The sequence below is a fragment of the Trachinotus anak genome, unplaced genomic scaffold (genome assembly GCF_046630095.1).
Source record: "Trachinotus anak isolate AG129_WGS33_773 ecotype Australia unplaced genomic scaffold, CSIRO_AGI_Tana_v1 ptg000012l, whole genome shotgun sequence".
NCBI lineage: Eukaryota > Metazoa > Chordata > Actinopteri > Carangiformes > Carangidae > Trachinotus > Trachinotus anak.
Window position 1 is genome coordinate 16639106 of NW_027273863.1, and position 22622 is coordinate 16661727.

A 22622-nucleotide genomic window follows, 5' to 3' on the forward strand; every position below is an offset into this window, starting at 1 on the left:
GCCAGAATGATTGATAGTTTGCCAATTGATTTATGGTACTCAATATGATATTTTGCAAAGTGATTAAAGGTCTCGTCCTCAGTTCTTGTGAAATAGCCTACAGTTATATTTTCGGACTAATTTTCTTTCTTCATTGTGAACTGTGGATGAACTCACCTCAGCGTATGTGGTTTAGGGGAACTGCTCACTGTGTCTCGCAAAAGGCAAGACCAGACTGATATTTCACTTCCACAGACAATCTTTAACCAAAATCCACAAGCTGGACGCCTTTTGTGCAGCATATGATGCATTCTTGACCAATGAAATCAACACACAGGGCAACATATGCATTTCAGTTCAAAGTCTCCAGTGGACTTTGAGCCAGCTTGAACTTAATCCTGCATTCAAACATCGCACTTACTGTAAGTAAAATGACCAAAGTTTTACCATCAAAAATATGCATGACGTGTTAGTAGCATTTTACTTTTGTGTTGGTCTAAGTGGAGCTAATTTAACGATTTGTTGATATGTTGATTTTTGTTGAATCTATAACAATGCATCATATGTGAGCTCATCAAATGTTCTCTATGTGCAATCTTAACCTTCAATAAAATGAATTCAGCGGAACACATGGTATAAATGTGTCCTTGCATCACATGGAAATACCCTTCTTAATAACCTGCTTATATGAAGTGCGGGTACGTCAAAACTCGAGATTCAAAGTTAATTTTCACCTTGGAAACAACAATCTCACCTCAAGGTCCAGTCACAGTAGCAGCTCTTCTGAAGCTTTTGATTGTATCACATGATCTTCCTCAGCAGGTGGAGTTGCCCTTGAGATAGTTTTATATGTCATAACTGTACTCAAGTGCAGTTACTTTTTTAGCAGACTTACTTAGTTACACTTCACCATTTCACATAACCTAAGTGAACTAGTTTAAAATGCAAAATCAATTTTAAAAAGTTTGAGCCGGCTTGGAAATGTATACATACCTATACAGAGCAGTATAATATAAACTAGTATAGCTGCATTTTGCTGCTTATGCTCGATTAGACCAAATGAAGGTTTGCCTCTCTGGAAATAAACTGTCACCGACTGAGGGTAAAGCAGTATTTTATCATACAGTGCAGGCCTGTCTGGTGTTTGAAACGCCCAAGGAGGAGAGACTGTCTTGCCAATCATAAATAAGGACAACTGAGATGATTTATCTGTCTGAAACGTGAGAGTGAATTGTGAATCAGTTCAACTCTCTGTATGTATTACCCTATCACCCCCTCCTCCTCCTCCTCTCTCCCTCTCTCTCTCTCTCTCTCCCTCTCTCTCCGCTGATGGGAGGAGCGCAGCGCTCCTCTCTGTATAAGAAGTGTTGAACATTGAGCAAGGGATTTTACACAGCTACTCAGGAGAAACGAAATGATCTGCCCTGGAGCCGCAGCAAAATGCTGGATGGACACCTACTCCTGGGATGGTTATCATTCACAGTTATAGTGTATCTTCTCAACTTGCCTGGACCAACCACAGCATATTTCGGGTAAGGACTGAAAAAGACATAACCAGCCATGTCCATGATGCTGCTTTCATTGATTTGATTGGCTCTTGAATTACAAAGCCGGGTAACAACTTTTATTCTCCTTTAACTTCACTTCAAACTTTTTGTTTTTTTTTTTCTTTTTTTCTTCTCCAGCATGAGCGAAACAAAAACAAATTATCGTTGAGTTTGATTCATTTGAAGACATGTTTTGATTGCACACTAATATCTGCGGGTCAGTGGGGTGTCACTTGGCTCAGCGGCCTCACAGCTGGTGGCTGCAGCAGGTTGTCTGCACATGATTTGGCCTCGCCGAAGCTGCTGACAATTAATGTTTTTGTGACGAGCAGTGTCAGCAAATATCTCAGCAGGCAACGAAACCGTATAGCCTATCAACACAGCATCTATTATAGGTATATGAACGCAGCCTCGGAGTAATGTTGGCCGAGGAGAGTTCACCCCATTCTTTCCCTGACAATTGAGCCAGCGCCCACTGTAAAGTATCCCCCGGCTCGCTTGAATGGCAGGTAGCGGTCGAGTGATTATTTTGCACTAGTTAAAAAAAAAAAAAAAAAAAAAAAAAATCATATCCTCAGCCGACTCTGAACACAGCCGAAAGGTGAGTGTATATGCCTCAGACTCAACAGCTGGTAACAATAAAGCAATCTGGTGGCCGAAACGTCTGCTCAGCTTGCACAGAAAATTCCCCCATCCAGCATAAACATCACACAACTCCGGCAGGGCTTTTTTTTTTTTTTTTTTTTTTTCTGCTGCCTCCATCAAGTTTAAAAAACACTTTGGAACACGTGTCGGGAAATTAATCTGAAAAATCTAGCGTTTCATGAATCATGTCATATACACAATAATGTTTAATTTAGGAAAAACACAAGGGTGTATATTTCAAAGCAAGTCATTCCCAGGGAACGCCTTGGATTTTAGGTGTAGCCCACTATGACCTCCACCTCAAAGTGGCTACTAATGCACTGAACTCAGTTTTTCTTTTTCTGTCTTAGAAGAACATTTTCAGTGCAGGGAAGCCAAGGTGACTCAAATGAGGGTCAGCCTGTCAGATGGGAGAGCAGCAGTGTTTCACCTGGAGGTCAAGAGTTTTGATCCACAAAGCAAAGTGTACCTTTAAAAACAGTCAAGGCGGCATCTTACACTGAACGGGAGCAAGCTCTTGGTGTTTTTATTTTCCGATATTAGTATCTACAAATGTCTGTGTTGATGGGGGTTGTTAGTGCTCCTCTTGGCTGCAAACAGTGCAGAGGCTCAAGGAGACAAATGGCTGTAGACTGTGGAGTGATGACACTTGAGGCCTTTCCAGCAGAGTCAAATTTATGGTAGGTATGGGTGTTGTGCAGGATCCAGGAGTGTTAGGTGATCTGGGAACTGTTGTGAATCTGCAAGTCGCCTCAGGGCCCGTTAGACTGGTCTGTTAGACCTGTTGACCTGTTGAAGTTGGTTTTACTTTCCTCAGCTTTTCCTAAATAAGGTTTAAAAGTCTCAAGAAAAGTTAACAAAAGGACAGGCAAAGCATACAAGAATTGTCAGTTTTGGAAGCACTTGATTCAAGCCTTGATTCAGTACTGTCTGAATAAGCCAGCTGGTTGTAACTTACACCCAGTTTTTCACATCTCTGGGTAAATGTTGTTCTCTTGGGTGTTGCACCGAAATGTTGGCACTCATCTTTGGAAAGTGGGTGATGCAAACATCCTGTGTGGCACCTGCAATAGCTCTGCATGCTGGAAATATCACCGCCCCTCTCAGGAAAACGTCATCATCTGTAATGCCCATGCGTATATCAAGGACTTTCACTGTCTCTCGCTCTGTCTTCGGTTTCATCGGCGCTCTAAAGTTGCATTAGAAGGATAAATGTAACCCCCGCTGTCTGTTTCTGTCTCCCTCCCTGTTGCAGTGTCGCCCCTTGGCCGGCAGTGTGTATTAAGGCTGACATGCCAAATTGGCACTTACATCAGCCTTAATGGTCCTAATGGTAATGCAGATTTACTTATTCAGTTAGCACTTGTTTTCAGCTCCCTCTGTCTGTCTGTCTGTTCTCTATCTGTGGCCTGTGTGGTGCAGAGAGACATGTGGTATTACAATACTCGCGATTTATTATTCTGCGGCCCAGTGAGGAGGGAATATGAATGAGTGTCAGTGAATGATTTAGCCCTGCAGCTGAGGAACATGAAACATACTGAAAGAGCCTGCACAGGTGACACAGATACAGAATGTGACTGCCCCGTGGCCAGCTTCCCAGAAACTCGACACCAGTGACACTCCAGCACAGTCCTGCTCAGCTTTGACTGTGAGACATACTAACATAAACCTGTTCAAATAAATATTCCATGAGCACGAGGCATCCTAGGGCCTCCTGGGTACTGATTTACTCAAAATAGAGGGTCAATGTTGCATACCCAATTTCCAGAGTGCGGTGGAGCGTAAGTGTAACATAAACACAATCTCTCCTGCCCATAGTCTGCGCAGCCGAGGGTGGGGTGGGATTCCTGGCGTAGTCAAGCACTCGCTTAAATTGTCATCCTTTGCCACAAGAATGTGAGCACTCATTTTCTTTCCCTCAGCCTGTTGTGGCAGGTGCTGGTTCTGCTAAATCCGTTATCATTAGAGTTTGAATCGGAGACGTGCGTCGGTCGGGCTTTCCTCTCTCGGCTTCATAGGTTACAGCACCTTGACAAGATATTGTGTAAACTGTGGGAGAAGGAAGTGATTTGTCTGCTCGGTTGACCTCATCAGAGTGCTATCTGAGACGACTCTGTTGGTTTAAATCTGAGTTTTGGTAGAAGGCATTCTGCGGTCTTGTAAACTGCGCTGAATGTGAGTCCTAACACTGAGTCAAGAGTTTGTTTTTATTTAGTTCATGTGCGACATATACAGGAAGGCTGCCCACAGTCATGCAGCTGGGATTTACCAATCACTGAGGCACCGCAGCATCCGGAAGAAGCAAATATAGCGGTTGCTATTACTTGCTATTTAATTGCTGTGATATCCTTAAACACTCTATCATCAGTTTGTTCCTGAAGCAGAGCTGGTGCCTTTTCAGATGGTATTATTGTGTTCAGCGCTCCATTAGGTGAGGCAGCATGCCAAAAACAACAGGATAACAAATGGGATGTGTGTAAATTTACTGATGAGGAGTGATTTTTCAGCATGTGGCTGTAAAAGGTTTTTATCACTGTGCTGAATTAGTTCCTGCTGTGTATCAAACAGCAGTGTGTTTTAAAGCTTTAAAGGAGCCTCATTTCTTTAGCACAGCACAAAAATGTTACAAGTTGTTTTTTAAGCTGCTCCATGTAAACATTTCCTTTGGTCCTCTCCTCTCTCTCTCTCTCTCTCTCTCTCTCTCTCTCTCCCCTCTCGTCTCCTGGTTTGCCTGCCTCATGTGCGTGCCGGCATCCCTGCAGTGGTTTGTGGGGAGCTGCTGGGTGATTACCACTCATTAGGAGCAGCAGAGTTAGCGTGGGCTCAGGCTGGCGTTGCCTGGCAGACAGTGGTGGCGGGCGTCTCATTACCAGGCCTTAAGGACTGATTAGCCCTGACGTGCAGCAGGGCGGGGAGCGCCGTTGATAGAGGGATTTCCCAACTTCATAGGATGTCCTGTGGCCACAGCCACACCTCAAAGGGTATCACTTTACCGTGAGCCAAGAAGATAGGATTCTCTCAGCACTGGTGCTGTGACTGTGTAGCGTGGTGAGATCACGCAAACCTGGAGGCTTAGATAAGAGGCCGCATGAGCTCTGAAAAGAGAGAGCCTTGTTTTTTTAATATTTCAGTTTGATACATCCGGATTTGAGCTAAGCCCTGCTTTGCTTTGAGTGCTCTGCTGCATGACATCCCTCTGGAAAGGCCTGCTATGCCCATGGATGCCACAGGGTGGTGCAGTGTCTTCTGAGAGTGCAGGATGGTCCTCAATCAGCACTTTGCAACCTTTTTTTTGTGTAACAGTAGGAGAGTGGGAAATGAAATGTGAAAACATCAAATCTGAAGGCAGCCAAGTCTGTGTAAAAATAATTTTAGGAAAGGAAAAGAGCTCTACGTGTGCTTAGTTGTGGTCAACCTGCGAGACGTGTACAAAGTGTCTTTTAACTTTAGCTTACAGAGCAAAAATTGACCTCTGTGCGCAGATTAGCGTGTCTTCTCAAAACTGAGTGATGCACAGTGTTGCTGTTTATTTTACAGGTTGAATCATCAGGAACTGGAGAAGTTGGTACACACCTTTGTTATGAGGGTTTCAGCTGCGTCTGTAGTGAGTTGTTATGGAGCTCATTCAGTGTAATAACATGGCTGTACTGAATATTTCTGGAGATGAAATGGTGTGGTGAGGCCTTTAAAATGTGTTTGGCCTGCTCACATCCGAGGGTCTTGCAGCCCTGGTGTCATCAGTGGCCCGAAGAGACCGCAGCTAAGACATATTTGATTTTAAAAGGCCGGCAGCTCCAGCTCAGTCCCACCAGTCAGCTGTGCACATGATTGGCGGATAGTCAGAAGATATGGGAGTGAAACTCCCATTGAAGGAAACTCTTGTTGGCCAAGCTGCACACACATGATGATCTTTGCAGATGGAGCTGGAGACATGGGCAATTTGCAAAACAGGAAAACTAATATAGACTCAAGATACTTTTAGTGGTCAGGCATTGATGAGATGATGCTAGTTAGTGAGACCGCTATGTCCTGTGTTTTCCATTTCTTGACCACAGGCAAGTTTTCTCTGCCTGGTTTGTGGGGATAGAAGAGACATGGCACTTGACATGTGCCAAGATTAGCAGATTGACAAACCCTCACTGAAGACTTTGGTCCTCTACAGAATATCTGAGCATTTCTCACATTTAAATCAAGGAGCTGTTGACACATTTGGTCTTTTTTGTAATTAAAAAGTTTCTTTCTGCAGCAGTCAACATAAAATGTAAGTTCCTGATCTCATGCACCTGTTTGAAAATATGTGAAATTTCATAAAGGATGAAAGAAAGTTGACCAAACCCTTTCAGAACTGCAGGGTTAGACTGTCAATGCACTTTATCTGGATCTTGCATAAATAACAATCCTATAGGAGCCTGACCTGACATGCACTCAGATACTCCACTCATAGGTGTGTTTGCCAAATGGGTGTTATTATATAAACTAAGGTTTGTCCCATGAAGGATATTTATCCATAAAGCCCGAGCATTAGAGACATGACACTGACATGAGTGTGCCTTGACATGGTGGACGTTTTTGTCTCGTGTCCAAAATGTCCCATTTGCATGACGTTCAACCGGTTACCGCTGCATCTAATCGTAACTAAGAGTCAAGCTGTTTGAGACCAGTGTCTATGTGCACAGTCATCTATGCTACAGGGGAGTATTTACACGTTTTAACACTTTAACTTGGAAATTACTCTCACAACAGTCTTCTGAGCTTTAATATCTTACAGCAGGTTAAAAACAATAACATGTTGCATTTTTGGTTTTTGCATTTGAGTTCTGTAGGAAAAAAAGCAACTAATCTGGCAGTAGTAAGAGTGAATAACCGTTAATGAACTCAGCCACTTGCAGTTACTGAGGCATGAGTGATTCAAAACAGCTACTGTTTTGTTTTGGATTTTGTGGTTTTACTTTGCATGCTCAGTTTATTCACAGGAGTGCAAAATTTCCAGTCTCTGAACACATCTAAATATCTCTTTTTTTTTCCTTTATGTTTGTTTTTTTTTTTGAATTGCACACAGTTTATAGTCAGACTGTTGCGCACACCCACTAAATAACCGTAGTCTGGTTCTTGTGTCAGCATGTGCGAAATCGGTGAGAGCCGAGTACAGTATGTGTGCCTGAACGTGTTTGGTGCGTCGGTGCGCTGGTACTGGGCTGCTCTGTGCCATGGTGTAGGCTAGAACAGGGGAGTCATGCGGACACTGCTGCGCGCCCAATCTGTGCCAGTCACACAGTGACTATAACTGAGCTGCTGACCTTAGAAGCCTTGAGTTCTCACATAGCAGTTAAACCTCTTACCATGCCCCACACTCCCTTTCCCAAACCCAGGTCCTGTAGTCCCTGCTGCTCAGCTACCAGCGCTTGCATTCATGGCTATGGATTAAAAAATTAGTCTGAACGGTAACCATACCCTGCTTTTTTATGAAGTGGAAAAGAAAGATATTGTTATAGAGAAACTTTTTATGTGACACTGAATGAGAAAAGAAAATCTGCCAATTGCATCATGTCATTCACTTTAAAAATATCAAGAGAGTATAAGTCCGGGAACTCGACCCCATCAGTGAGTTAGTGGGAGTAGTCTGACGCAGCCTATGTGGGTTGTAAATGACCAGAATGGACAGCAGATGACATAACTCTGGGTCATATCCTGTTAAGTCATACGAGATAACGGACCTTCCTGCCTCACAATGTGGATAGCAGTGCTTCTAAATTCTGCTTGACATTCCCACTACACAGAAAGGCTCATTACTCAACTAATAATGACTTACCAAGTCCCAGGCCAGTACCACTTCGTTTTCAAAGTCGTTCTGTCATGTTACTGTACTGCGTCAGTCACAGCTTGTTAGGAGTAGTCACAACACCCAGTGCTTTCAACCAGTGACTAATCTTATCTTAGCCTCATACATAATCGTTTACTCTTTCCCCTATTTCTGGTTTTAATGCGGTGGAGAATGAATGGTGTCACTATGGGGAAAGTGTCTGAGTTCAGAACAGGATTCCCTTCCCTTCCCTTATAAACTTCTTGGAGGTGGACAACAGCCTGGAGACTCCCTGTACCAGAGAGCCATTCGACACTGATTCATGGTTTCTTCAATTATTCAAGCCTAAGCTGTGGAGCACATTGTCAGCCATAGTTAGAGTGGGCCAGAGGGAAAACACCACACACACTCACATTCCTACTACCTCTGGCATAGCCTGGGCTGTGATACACCAGATGGGACTTGGGCAGGGTGGTCTGAAGTTCATCCAACATTTCTGAGAAAAACACACACTTTTTTCCCCCCCTAAAGGAGCATTTGAAATGCTGTGAGTGCAGGAGGAAAAAGTGAAAGAGAGAAAAGGAGATCAGCACTGGCGAGTTTAATTTCCTACAAAAAATCAATGTTTAATTTAATGAAGAATACTAACATTTTTTTTTCTGCTATAGACAGATTAATCTCAGGTGAGCATGGTTTATGATGGCTGAACTGTTCCAGGACACATGTTCATGTCTGTCACTGTCTTGTGTAGGTTGCATTTGTAGACAGCGGTGGTTTTGTCTAGGGGAGGCTTTGTTTTGAGCCAACAGCTGGGCGGAATGATTGGCATTCGTTTAGAGTAATTGACCGGTGGGAATAAGGGGAGTTTGGGGAAGAGAAAAAAAGGTGGAGGGGGACGAGGAGGAGGAGGAGGAGGAGGAGGAGGAGGGGGGGGGGGGGGGGGGGGGGTTTGGTTGTGATCTAGGAGACACCAGACCACACAACCTGCAAGTTCAGGCTGATGGAGAAACTGTGGCTTTTGTTGCTTTTTCTGCCTGGGCGCGTTCAGCCCCGACTGACTCCCCTAGGTGTTGACTTAAGGTTGTTAAGTTCCCATATGCATGTGCACACGCGTGCACGTGCACATGTGTGTTTGGTAACCGCACACTCAGACGTAGCCAGCACCTGTTAGTCTGGCGCAGTGGAGATGATAAACAGACACATTCATTCTTATCTTCATATCAGAAAACTAACACAGTGCCAGATACGTTTGTGTTTGGTAACTTGTTGTCATAGAGCTTGTCCTTTGGAAACACCAAGTTATTGATCTTGACATCATTGTGGATATTGGTAGCATTGTTTTTAAAATGTGAATGTCACCTGCAGAGGGCAAAAATATCTGATAAATGAAAAAACATCTAAATAGGACAACAACTAGAGTCGAGAGTTAAAAAGAAATCAGATATATCAGCCGATAATCATTTTTAAAGCGTAACACAAAGAATCGTTTCAGATAAGGTTCCCTTAAGTTAATTTATTTAAGGAGGACCGAGATATGTACTGAGGAGAACATTTTACAGTTGAAAAATAAACATGTCAGTGCTCTCTGTTGGGCCAACTATTTAATGGCAGCACTGTTTCTAAATGAAACATATGTTTGGCATTTCTGTGCTTTAATTGCTTAGTTTCTTGTATGAATATCTGTAATAAGCTAAAACTGGCCGAAATGTCATCCCCCTCGATGCTCCAGCTGTGAGTAATGATTTTTTTTTTTTTTTTTAATTACCAATTAATCTGTTAAGTGTTAGGTCATGTTTATAGAATGTCAGAAAATAGTGAAAAATGATGATCACAGTTTCCCAGAGCCCAAGGTGACAATTTCAGATTGCTTTCCAAAGATACTCAAAGAACCAAAGCCCAGAGACGGTCGCACACAAGAGCAGTATATTCCTCATATTTTAAACTGAAAACCGTTTCATTTTGATGTGCTTAAATTATTTATCAATTATCAATATTATCTGTTAATTGCTTCAGCACACTGTCTAATCTTTATAATGTTTACTGCTTGGAGAACTCAGTCTTTACCACATGTAGTAAGCTGCCTTTGTTTATGTATAGCTCCGTGGGTAGATTAATAACACCAGCAGTTACAAAGCTATATGTGTTTGTAACTTATATACAGAGAAAGCACTTCATTTGGGCCATGAGAGTTAAAGTAAGAGTGACCATATGTTTTCCACTATTTAAGAGTTTATGTATTATTACGTTTCTTTAACTATTTACATACCAAGCCACTGAAGAACGAGCAGAATTACCAGCTGAGGGTCACTTCCAGGACTGCAATGTAAAACCAGAGAAGGGGCGATGATAGCAAAGTTTAGTACTAGTCAATGATTTCCTTGAGAGATCGACTCTGACGACTCCAACGTGTGAAACGGGGCCTTTTCACTGAACCCGCTGCATTGGAAAATGTATATAAAGTAAATGTCACGGGCAATGGGAGGTGCTGACAGGTAGAGAGAAAGGACTAAACAAACACCAGTGTTACTAAGTGAAAGACAGTGGTGGAGGCGTAGCCTGAGAGTGGGTCAGCGATGTCTGCGAGGAGAGTGTAGAGGCAAGTGTGCGAATGGAAAGCAAAGCTGAGCAAACACCAGCAAGAATCCCACCTCACGTAGGATAATAATGAGTTTTATACGTTGGAGTTATATTCCATGTGTAACTGGTGTTGCTGTGCCAACACCTCAAACAAAAACACCTACAGAAAATGGTCCGTGATGTGAAAACACAAACCTACTGTCTAATTCAGTATGGTGAGATACTGTGGAGACGCCTGCGCTTCACTTTCTCTTTTAATCATGTTCACCTTTTATGAAAAGCAACTATATTCTGTGTTAGGCACCACTTCCTAATAAAGCACCCTTTAGAACAGGTTTATAGTTGTAACAAGTGGCTTTTTAATGGTTAATAAATACTTTCTTATTGCTTTATAGAGCAGTTATTAAATGAACAAATTTTGGGTTGCCAGGTTGTGGAAAAATCCCTCTGGCCAGTGTTAATACTTTGTATTTGGCAATAAAAGTGTTCTAAATGTTGTACAGCCGAAACTATTAGTTGAATAATAAAATAGTTGATCGACAGAAAATTAATTCCATGACAGTTTTGATAATTGATTAACTGTTTAAACCATTTTTCAGCAAATATGCAACAAATTTATTTTTATACTTCTAAAATGTCTTATACATTACACACTCTTTGAGTCTTTAGAGAGGAAACAGGTTAAATTAAGACATGATCATGAGCTCTGGGAAATTGTAATGTGTGTTTTTTACTGTTTTCTGCCATTTTTTAAAATCAAACAATTAAGTGTTATATGGAGAAAAATCGATAAATTGAAAATGAAAATAATCGTTTGATGCAGCCCTAAAATGCAGCCTCTTTGTTGAAGGAAAGTAATACGTCATATGGTCATATGGTTCAATCAGCCAAAGGAAATTTTTATAGTTTGGCAAAGTTGTTCTTATTAACAATTTATAACTATTCTTTTAAGAAATCTGTTAGTCATATACCCTTTCAACCCCCGAAAGGTAGAAAATGGGTTGTATACTTTTTAAAAAATCATTGAGCTTCCCTGCGTTATCAGAGATGACATGTGGCTGTGTTTTTCCATTTTCCCACATTAAAGTGGCCATCATTATGGGAAAACACACATCGTTATGGGAAGACTTCCATTTGACCACAGATTTCAAGTTCAGATTCGTAATGATTTTTGTGATTCAACCACTGCACTGTTTTCCAGTTCTTTTTTTTTTTCCTCTGAGTGAGTTGACTGAGTTCATTCTTCAGCAAACAGCAGAGTGGTATTTTTTTGTTTTCTGCAGATCACCGTATTGGAATGTGCGACCCTTTGGTGTGACACAGTCCTGCATCCAGTGAGAATATCATCTTCAATTTTTTTCAGCAAATTAAAAATAAAGAGGAGTGATCTCATCAGGGGACATCTGACCCTTTTCTTAATCCTGCAAATATATATATATATATATATATATATATATATATATATATATATATATATATATATATATATATATATATATATATATATATATATATATAAGTGCATCCACTAAAAGCACAGAAGATAAGACAGAAGAAATGGAATCGGTGTACATCTGTTATACTATGTCACAACTAGTTTGGAAATTTGCACAAGAACAAACCCTGGCAAGTAGTATCCTCTCCGCTCTCAAATCTCTCCCCTCCACACTTCGCCCTCGGGCTGTCTTTTTGAGATATGCCTGTGTGTCAAAACGCTGCAGAGACAGTAGCGCTGAGATCAGTGTCATGTCATCTTTGGCTTCCCTCCAGCTCTGCTCCGACCGTCTTTTTGTCTCAGACAAGCAGACGTCACACAGACAGTTGAGACCTGCCACTCTAATGGTCTCTTGTTTGGCAGGCATGTGGGCTTTTAGAAGATTTGACGCTGATATGTGCTACTATCCATGTCTTACTGAGGAATGTGCGCGTCATGTTGGTGGTATTGAATGATTGCACATGCATAATACAAAAGTCATTAATATTTGTTTGTTCATCTGCAGTTGCATAAACTGCCTTCTGCTGTAGTGTGCATCTGAAAAAAACATGTTGAATTTTTCTTCCAGACTGTTGTTTCAAATAGACTTAGGCAGGTACTCCACGTGGCGCCATCATTCAATCCCTCACTGCTTTCTTGCCATAGAAATGTTGTGGAACGATTGTCAGTCATATGTAACCTAGTGGGTCAGCTGGAACTGTTTGCTTTGGCACTTTGAACATGTTTCCTTGGCATTGTTAGCCCAGTGTATTTTAACAAAGCATGAAACAATTAAGAGGAAAATGTCAGTTATTCAGAGAGAGAGACACAGTGCTTGTGGATTGTGTATGCCTCGCTCTGTACGCCTCAAACCATACATTTTTTTTTTAGTCTGTGAGTGTGTTGGGAGAGCAATCTCTGTCAAGACACAGCTTGCCAGGTTTCCATTTGAAAATTCATAGCTGTCAGACAAGTCAAGGAAAGGCAAACATGCATTGTAAAAAGGAAACCATTTGACCCAATCTGAAAGCAAATCCTGATGCCTCCTCTTGGATTGGACTGCTCAGATTCTCAACCAGGCTGTGAATGCAGTGCAAAGACAATATCCTATAGCATATGTGAACTATTAAGTCCATTGGTATGAAACTGAGGACTCAAGGGGAAACGTTTCAGTCAGTTATTGGACTTAAAAAAAACAAATCTCTTGTTGAGGAACTCCTGTGACCTTCTGCTGGAGGCTGAAGTGAATATGAGTGGTGACAGAATCTTCTGTGGAAAACTGTAATGAAGTAAAAATGTAAGTCATGTAGATCACCGATCAACACTTCTGGTACATTAACTAAACTGGTGTGGACATCCAGCAGGTGCTCTGCACCTTTACAAAAATATTGTAGAATAATTTCTTTTACACTGCCTGGCTCCATGGCAGGTTTCCCACATGCTGTGGTTACTCTTCAGTCGTCTAGTTGGACTTCTTTAAATTTAGTTGGCCATATATTCATTTTTCACACCCTTAAAGGGATGGACAATACATTTCAAGTTTTATTTGGCATTACAACATCCAGATTACCATCAGGTTCAAGGCAACAAACTTCCATAAGACATATTGTGATGCTGTGGGTATGGATACCAAAAATTAAATGTTACATTTCTGATTTCCAGCACATCACGTGGCTCTTCTTTTATAAAATAGGAATCTGGGAAATATCCTGTCTGTCATTTGCTTCCATTAACTGTCATGTAATGTACCTGACACTGCAAAAAGCTGGGAGCTTTAATGCTTGTCTTAACTCACTTTACACAAGCATGAAAATGAACACTGCAACCTGCACCAGATGCAAAAGGTCAAAGTGCTGCATTTCATCAGTGTAGCATTAAGCGTGGGGTCAATCCATGCACAGAAGTGCCTTTTAAATGTGTGTCTCTGCAAAGACACGTTGGCCTGACGACTTTTGTGAGTTCTGTAAATCCATTTATTCTTCAGTTTCACTTTAAGGGTGTAAAGGAGGCCAGAAATTACACATAATGAACAACTACAGTGCCAATCCTGTCAGTTGGTGTGACCAAAATGGTCACAGGCTGACAGTCATGTCCCCTGTGTGTGTTTATGAAAGTAATGCTCTGCTTTCCCCATCACAACCTCAGAACGCTGGTCATCTGTTGTGCCAGCTATGTGGCAGTCCCTGCTTTGTGCGTTTTATATATGCTTCCCTTAAATAAACTGACGAAAGGAGTGCAAGTCTACCACATGTTCTCCATACCATGTTTAGAAGTGAAACTTCTGCTTGTTATATTTCAAGTGGATTGCAGCTTTAAGATCCTGAATACTGGACTTTTGTTATGGGGATTCTATAATGAGAGTGTAAATATCTGCTGTGTCATCATGCTTAAATCTATACAAGTGAGTGACATTCCCCCCTCAGGATACGATATGAATATTAAACCAAGTATCCGCTGGCTACTGTTTCACATGCATGTGGTATGACTGTCACGTTTGCTGCATACTTTTGTTTGAAATATGTCCCCATACCAGCTAGATGCTTTATCAGTCATAATATACAAACTATAATCTCAGTCTGAAATTCACAATACTGTGGGCAGTCAGCTGCTGGGTCTGTGACTTGGTCAGTGTGATAAAGATCTAAAGAACAGGGACAAAACGGTGTCAGGAACTCTTCCACCTCTGCAGAGAATTTGCTCTATACACAGACACGCCTGTGCTGGAGGTTGATCTCAATCTCCAGCAAATGTTGAATTCCCCTGAACATTAACCACTGAACAGCTGAATTCATTTGAACATTAACCAATCTTTTGAGCATTATATGCCCCAGCTGTGCTTCCTGTGCTGTTTATGTAGTATATCTTTGCAACTCTTATTGTTTATCCAGGAAGGTCAGCATCCTGCACTTTATTGGATACTTTATCAAGATATATCCACTCCAACTCTGTGCACTGTTTAAACTGACCCGACTGTATCTGCGATCTTTCCCTCCAGGTTGACAGGTAATGAACCGTTGTCTATCCTGCCACTGAACTCTCTACCAGAGGAGAACATGGGCAGGGCCCACTACAAGGTGTGCGACCGGCTCAAACTGGAAAAGAAGCAGCGCAGGATGTGCAGACGAGACCCGGGCGTGGCTGAGACCCTGAGAGAGGCCATCACCATGAGCGCCCTAGAATGCCAGTATCAATTCCGCTTCGAGAGGTGGAACTGCACCTTAGAGGGGCGCCACCGAGCCAACATATTAAAGAGAGGTATGAAAGTGTCATTTTAAACTCAAGTTGCATAAAAATTTGTTGTTGTTGTTTTTTTTAAGGTATTGCATCACCTTAGCTCCAAAAGTAAAGTTCATATTTCTACATTTTGTTTCATCTCACTTGTAATTCTCCCACATCCTTCTGCAGGATTTAAAGAGACCGCCTTCCTGTATGCCATCTCCTCAGCGGGCCTGACCCATGCTATGGCCAAAGCTTGCAGCGCTGGACGCATGGAGCGATGCACGTGCGACGAGGCCCCGGACCTGGAGAACCGCAAGGCGTGGCAGTGGGGAGGCTGTGGAGACAACCTCAAATACGCCAACAAGTTTGTCAAAGACTTCCTGGGCAAACGCTCCAACAAGGACCTGCGTGCACGCGTGGACATGCATAACACAAATGTGGGCATGAAGGTAAGGTCGTACAATCAGAGGCAGTGCAGTGATTTTACATGTCAGTGCCTGTGAAAACAGTTGTATAATGTCTTCTGTGGCAATGGAGAATCAGTATTTTTATGTCGTCCGTAGATCAAATGACCACTCTATGGAGTGTTTTAGCACCTTTCAGGCAGCTTTTTTTCAGTGAAAAAAACTTCCTCTGCACCACATTGCAGGCGGACCAAGTGGCTACTAGCTGGTGATGATAGCAGAGCATTTAGCAGCTAAAGGCACAGATATTTCTCTCAGGAGTTGAGAGGAGCTAAAAGGGAAGTGAATATTGGACTTACATTCATAAGGTGGCCAGAAACATGACTCCAAATGAATGCAAATTTTGCTCCACGTCCTCTGGATGTGTAAATTAGCAAATGCTTGCCAACACATTCACCATATCAAATTCACAATGTTGAAAGTATGTCAATGTTGTGTTTATAGCTTGTCCTGTGATTCTACAAATCTGCCTCAGAGACTGGGGTTGTGGAGTTTGAAGATTGTGAGTGTTTTTCAGGCAGAAAAATGGTAACAAAACTTGATTTGCATTATTGGAAGTGTAGGATCCAGTGTTTTTGGAGCTTTAGCTCATACCAGGGGCATAATGTCTGAATATCTCAGCCTCTGCTGCTCAGATTTTGACCATTGTTGCTTTAATTTGTCTCTTGTGAGTCCCCCAACTTCACAGACGTGCAATGCTAAAGTGTTGGAGCGCCCCTTTAATCTCTCTCATTAAATTTTCCATTCACTCTTTCATTATCATAGCTTATCTGTGACTTTGACAGCGAGCAAGAGTATTTTATTAGCTCATAATTTGTCCAAAACATTAAACTGTGACTTAATTTAAGACAGACAATTACTCATGTTCACCTTAGTTATGTTAGAAAAATTTTAGGGAGTTACATTCAAAGGAAAGAAAAAAAATATTATTCAGTAATACAGCAGTATTTTTGATCCAACTGTCGTCTTAATGTTGCTTTTTTATTAAAGCGATAATTTCCACAAGTGAACGCAGCAATGCACGCATGAATCTAACCAGGACACACTCATAAAGAAACCAGTTTGAACAGGGCTAGAGTTCATTTCGAGTCACAGACAGTACTTAAACAGAAATGTTGGCTAATTGCTCACATGAATCAGTTAAACGGTGGGAAAATTGTGATAATACAATACTGTCTGAGTTCTGTGCAATTATGTAGACAAACAGCAACATGAAGTGCCGATTCATTGTAAGCCTTATCCCGGATATACTTTACTACCATATCTTTGATTTAGCTCTTATAACGCTGGAGTTTAATCATTACAGTGCTGGTAAATGACTGCTGTCCAAGACAAAACACACTGTCCAAACATAAAGTTAAAATGACCACAGAGGAATTTAATATGACCACAGAAGAATGACATTGATAAAGTTATACATGGGGCATCCCAGGAGAGTGAAATTACTGCAGAAATACTGTTCAGTTTTGAATCATCTCCATTAAAGCTGGGAAAAAAGAAACCTAAACTGATTAAAGTAATTGCCACTGGAAATTTGGGGGAATCTGAAAGTGCTCATTAGTCAATATTTGGTTTTCGCTTTCAGATTAGATAGGCAACAACTCTGACTTGTGCTCTGGCACAGTTCAGCAATTGTTTGTGGTGAGCAAATATGGGTTTTTCATCTTGGAAGTAAAATAAAAAAGAGGGAATGGTCGTAATCTGTCAAGCCAAAGCAAACCTAAGGCCTGGAAGCTGTTGCTTTTACTCGGCTTTTCTCATATTGTAGCCATTTTCATTTTTGGTTTTCAAAGTGAATTATAGCAGAGGCACACTTCCCAAATGTTAGCAGACACAAAACTCTCCCAAAAGACCAATGCAGGCTCTTCCTTTTCAGCTTGGCTCTCCAAAATCCAATCTCTCAGGAGATTATATTTGTGATAAAAGATTTACAACATTGTTTTTGCTCTTTTTTCGTGATTTGCACATGTAGTGAGGTGTACCGCATTCATTCAGGATGAATTCCCACACGGAGGACGAATCTGGAATGTGCTAGCCTCTGCATCCCCCCGACATTTAAAAGCTGACCTATCAAATTTTCTTGACCTGCTGCTGTGATGAATATGCACTTCCTGTTCCCCGATCTCTTTCGCAGTCTGAGAAAAGAACTGTTGATGCTATCCAAACCCCATCTAAGACAATGTGTTATTGTCATTGATTTTTGCACACACACTGCTTTTGACATTGTGGTTGATGCTTAAGTGAACCTTGGCTGACCGCTGAGAGGTCAAGTAGCGCTAAAATAACGTGTGGTGGTCTTTTTAGCTGATGATCTCTTTATTTCACTTGCAATTATGTATGATTTTATTTAAGAGAAGACTTTCTTTACTATTATTTCCTCTTTCCAACTGCTTCCATGGTTTACTCTCTGTGTTATTACATAATTACTAGAAGACTGGGTTGATCAACTGTGGGTTTAGAAAACACATTAATGGTCAAAAGACAAGAATAGTGCCCCCAGCATGGCTGTCTGAATGGATTGTCTATTTGTGGGTGCTTCCAAGGGATCGGCTACCCTCACTTATCTTAATAACAGTTATTGAGTTTAATCAAAATGTCATCCGTGGTTATCATAACAGAATCAATCCTCCCACCAACCATTACTCACTTACTTTTTATATGAAGCCTTAGACAAAGTGTTATATTGTTCTCTTTTAGTTCACAGGCAATAAGCAAAGCCTCTGGTTTTCCCCTTTTATTATGATATCAAAAAGAGCAGTGAATGTAATAATTTTTCATTATATCTATGTTCCTCCCAAACCAATGAACACCACCCTTATCATCTAATTGTGAGCATATTTGGGTAATTTGGCTCTTTGAACTGCTGCTTACTAAACAAAGGCTCATTAAATTATACAGCTTTCATTATATTCCTTTCATGTTTCATGGCAGTTAACAGTATTGCTCTGCTTCTGCACCAGGTAATCAAGGCTGGAGTGGAGACCACTTGCAAATGCCATGGCGTCTCCGGCTCCTGCACCGTCCAGACCTGCTGGAGACAGCTCCTGCCCTTCCACGAGATCGGCAAGCAGCTGAAGCAGCGCTACGAGACCTCCGTCAAAGTTGGCAGCTCCACCAACGAGGCGACAGGGGAGGGAGAGATCTCCACAGGCAGGAACCAGCAGCAGCCGCCGCACCAGCCACAGCCCCTGCCTGGCCTGAATGATCAGATCCCTCGCACTATGGACCTTCTCCACATCGAGGACTCGCCCAGTTTCTGTAGACCCAGCAAGTACTCATCGGGCACGGCCGCCCGCAAGTGCTACAAGGACAAGAACTGCGAAGCTATCTGCTGCGGGCGAGGCCACAACACTCAAAGTCGGGAGGTGACCAGACCCTGCCAGTGCCAGGTGCGCTGGTGCTGCTATGTCGAATGCAAGCAGTGCACACAGAGAGAAGAGGTGTATACCTGCAAAGGGTAACTCAGTCACCAGTCAGTCACAGTGGAGCAAGTTGAAAAGGAGTGGTTGTTTTGTTCTCAAACAAGGTTTTGCTTCCACTGTTGGAACAGTGTCTGAACAAAGAGGAGTGAGCCGATGGAGAAGCGATAAGCACTTTGAGGGATTTCTGCGCGTTGGGGTTCAGAGGTCCTGTGACCCCTGGGTCTGGGGTTTGCAGAATTGAAAACCCTCTCAGACAACTGGGTCAACATCTCAAGCTTTTTGTCACGGTGTTGCCTTGAAGAGAGTAGCTTTTATTTTCCTATTAACAAAATCCATTTGTATCTTCACACAAGAAAACAGAAAGAAAACAAAGATTAGCATCCAGTTATTAAGGATCCAATTCAAGGACAGTAACACCAACAGACTGGTTTCTGGGGCCTTGCCCCAAGAAGAATGGCGTGTGTGTGTGTTTGTTAATTTTTACGCATGTGTTTGTATGTGAGCACGTGATAGATAACGAACTTGGAGGGGGGTTTCGAATGACGACTTTTATGGCAATGAAAACTATATTCAGAGACTACGAAGAGAAAAAAAAAAAAAGACAGGGTGTAAGATTTACTCTACACGCACATATTTACACTCACACACATTGTGTGTTTGCATATGTATGTACATAAATTCAGTTATATTGTAATGATACTATACAAGCCACTTATCTAACTATGTTAAAACAAACCACTAACCACACAAATGTATGTTGTTTGTGTGCTCTCGCTCGTTTTTCTTCTTGATTCATGTTGACAAGGCCCTTTGGAAAGCAGCACACTTGTGTCCGTCGTCTTGCTGTGGATAATTTATAGATCCTTTGGGACTACTCCTTCACAGGGGGAAAAAAAATCTCATTTTTCTTTTCTTTTTTTTTTGTAATATAATATGAAGCTGTTAGTAAATGCATTAACAGAAAATAACTAAACCAGTCAGTTTAGGCTATTCTCGGCCTTGAGCGAACCAGTGTTCAGGGAATAACTTAAACCACTATAACTATTTGGATAAAATAGAGAGAAATAGTGCAAATACGAATAATATCCAAGTTGGAGATGACAATGGCCTTGTTATTATAGCCAATAGCGTTGCAACAGGTGATTATTTGTCCAGCAAACGGTCCGTGTGTGGCTTTGATCAAAAATTGTGGAGCTCTGCAGAGCTTAAATCTACTTATTAGGACTTTTTTTGTTTAACTTTGAGTACTTTGAAGTTGTAAAGAAAACTGTGGAAACATGGAGGAATGTAGCCCCCTACCATTTCACATCCTTCTTTCCTCTTCAGCTGCCACGATTTGATTGAGCCATATTCAACGTGTAGACATGCAGCATTTGCAGTGGGAGCTGCATCAGTCAGTCCAAACAGTGTGGGGCACCTGAGACGGAAATCTAACTTGCAGAATTGCTCAAGTGAAGATGAAAGCGAAGGCCTCATAGCTAATATAAATATATTTAATAAGACTAATATTTGCGTAGTGTTCAGCAAATTGAATCTAAATGCAAACATTGGGGTTTTGCAGATATGATGTCTCCATTCAGAGGTCAGTGTCAGTGTTGAGTTAATTTGCTTTTTAATGTTGTTGCTTGGCACAAACTGACACACTTAACGCAATGCAGTATACTGAACCCTGCCATGCAACTACAGTGACAGCTCCAAGCAGTAGTTTGACGTTTTGGCAAATACATTTATTTTCTTTCTTGCTGAGAGTTAGATGATTGATACCACTTAAGGCTACAGCTAGCGGTCAGCTAGCTTAGTCAAGCATACAGGGAAACAGCTAGCCTGGCTCTGTCTGAAGCAACTCCCTGTAAAACTACAACTTGTCATTATTACATAGATTTGGTTTATTTACAGATTAAACAAACAGGATACAGTGCGTTAATTAGTGAGCTGTACATGTGCTCGAAGGTTTGGGTCATTACCTTCAGACAAAGCCAGACTAGCTGTTTACCTCCATTTCCAGTCTTTATGCTAAGCTAAGCCAACGGGTTGTAAGTTGTAGTTTCATATAAACCAGGCAGATGTGAGAGCGGTAGGCTACTGGGAGGAAAGAAAATAAGTGTATTTCCTAAGATGTACCAAAATTATTGCTATGAGACAAAGGTTTAATTTTATGAGAAATGCCTCTGTACAAACAAATGCAGACAGTAATATTTCATTGTATTCTCAGCATTTAGCTTCTGGGAACATTATGTTTTATACTATAAGATATAGGACCTGATATGCCTTGTTTTCGATGGGTGTGAATTAACTACTGAGTGAGGGACCCAGCTTTGTATTATAGCGCCATTCACGCACTGAAGCCCAAAAGCCCTTTAAAGTATTTAAAGTTCTGTATTTATAGATACAGTGCAGTACAGAATCTCTTTTTTTTTTTAAATTGTAAATAGCAAAGGTTTCTTCTCCTGTGGTATAGAGACAAAGTGAGGCACATGTTCCACTCTCACAAGCAACTGAAACAGAAATTGGTAGCAATATGAATAACGTTAGGGCAAGGCATTGTTGGAAAACAGCACGCATCTGCTGTAACAACACGGTTACAGATTGTACAACGATATAGCACCATGCCAAATATCCTTAAAAATGTCTAAATAGATTATTTAGTGTTTAAAGATGATTATCATACACAATATTTGAAATTAAACCATTATCCCCTGCAGCAAAATCATGCTTTAGGAAGAGAGCCTCGCTTGGCTTATTTGTCCTGAGGAGATGAATTCCAAGCATTTTGATATGAGGAGGCATGCCAAATAAAGACTGGTCAAAACATATACATAGAACTTTGCACGCTACATGGAAACCATAATAGCTATGCTGAGACTCGAAGCATAAATGCCTGCTCCCCACAGCTTCTGGTGTGTGCGTTCCCCACACACACACACACACTCCTCAGCCCAAACACACTCTACTATTGAATGGATTCAAAACAGGCATGACAGGAATACTAAATGCACACTGAGTGCATTTTTGTTTGTTTATAGATTGTACATAGGCCTAAAATTTCTCCCGAAGAGCATGATGCAGCAGCCAGTTGGTTTTTAGATGTCACAGTCGTCCATATTCTCAAATCCAAAACTCTGCACTGTTTAGTCGTCAGTGGATCATGTACAAAATTCTATTTTGTAGAAAAAAAAAATAAAGATAAATTATTTTTAAATATATTATGAGCATGTGTTTAGTGTAAATAACGTCAAAGTCTAAATTGATTTTATATCCTGTATTTTTTACTCTCTTTTTCTTTTGGGTGTTTGTTACTTTTGGGGTGGAGGCTTCAAGAAGCAGTGTATACTTTAAACGTATTTCATTTCATATCTCAACGTTTCTGTTGTCTAAGCACTAACAAATCCTAACAAATTTAGAATCAACTCACCTATAGCTGTCTTTCATTCATTCACACAATAATGAGACATTTCTGAAAGTATTCACACAGAATCACAATCATCAACAATATTT

At 41.3% G+C, this 22622-nt stretch overlaps 1 protein-coding gene across 1 annotated transcript; it reads left to right on the forward strand.

The window, feature by feature from the left end:
• The first annotated feature begins 1357 nt into the window (after positions 1-1357).
• wnt9a (wingless-type MMTV integration site family, member 9A) lies at positions 1358-22309 on the forward strand. Its single transcript, XM_071491794.1, has 4 exons — positions 1358-1511; positions 15018-15277; positions 15428-15690; positions 18666-22309. The coding sequence occupies exons 1-4, from the start codon at positions 1420-1422 to the stop codon at positions 19164-19166; spliced, it is 1116 nt and encodes a 371-aa protein (XP_071347895.1). The 5' UTR covers positions 1358-1419; the 3' UTR covers positions 19167-22309.
• Positions 22310-22622: the final 313 nt, after the last annotated feature.

Excerpts from the sequence above, each read along its gene's own strand:
- wnt9a (XM_071491794.1), top strand. The coding sequence starts at position 1,420 with ATGCTGGATGGACACCTACTCCTGGGATGGTTATCATTCACAGTTATA. Across the intron at positions 1,512-15,017 it reads CCAACCACAGCATATTTCGG|GTTGACAGGTAATGAACCGT; the intron begins GTAAGGACTGAA and ends CTTTCCCTCCAG. Across the intron at positions 15,278-15,427 it reads AGCCAACATATTAAAGAGAG|GATTTAAAGAGACCGCCTTC; the intron begins GTATGAAAGTGT and ends ATCCTTCTGCAG.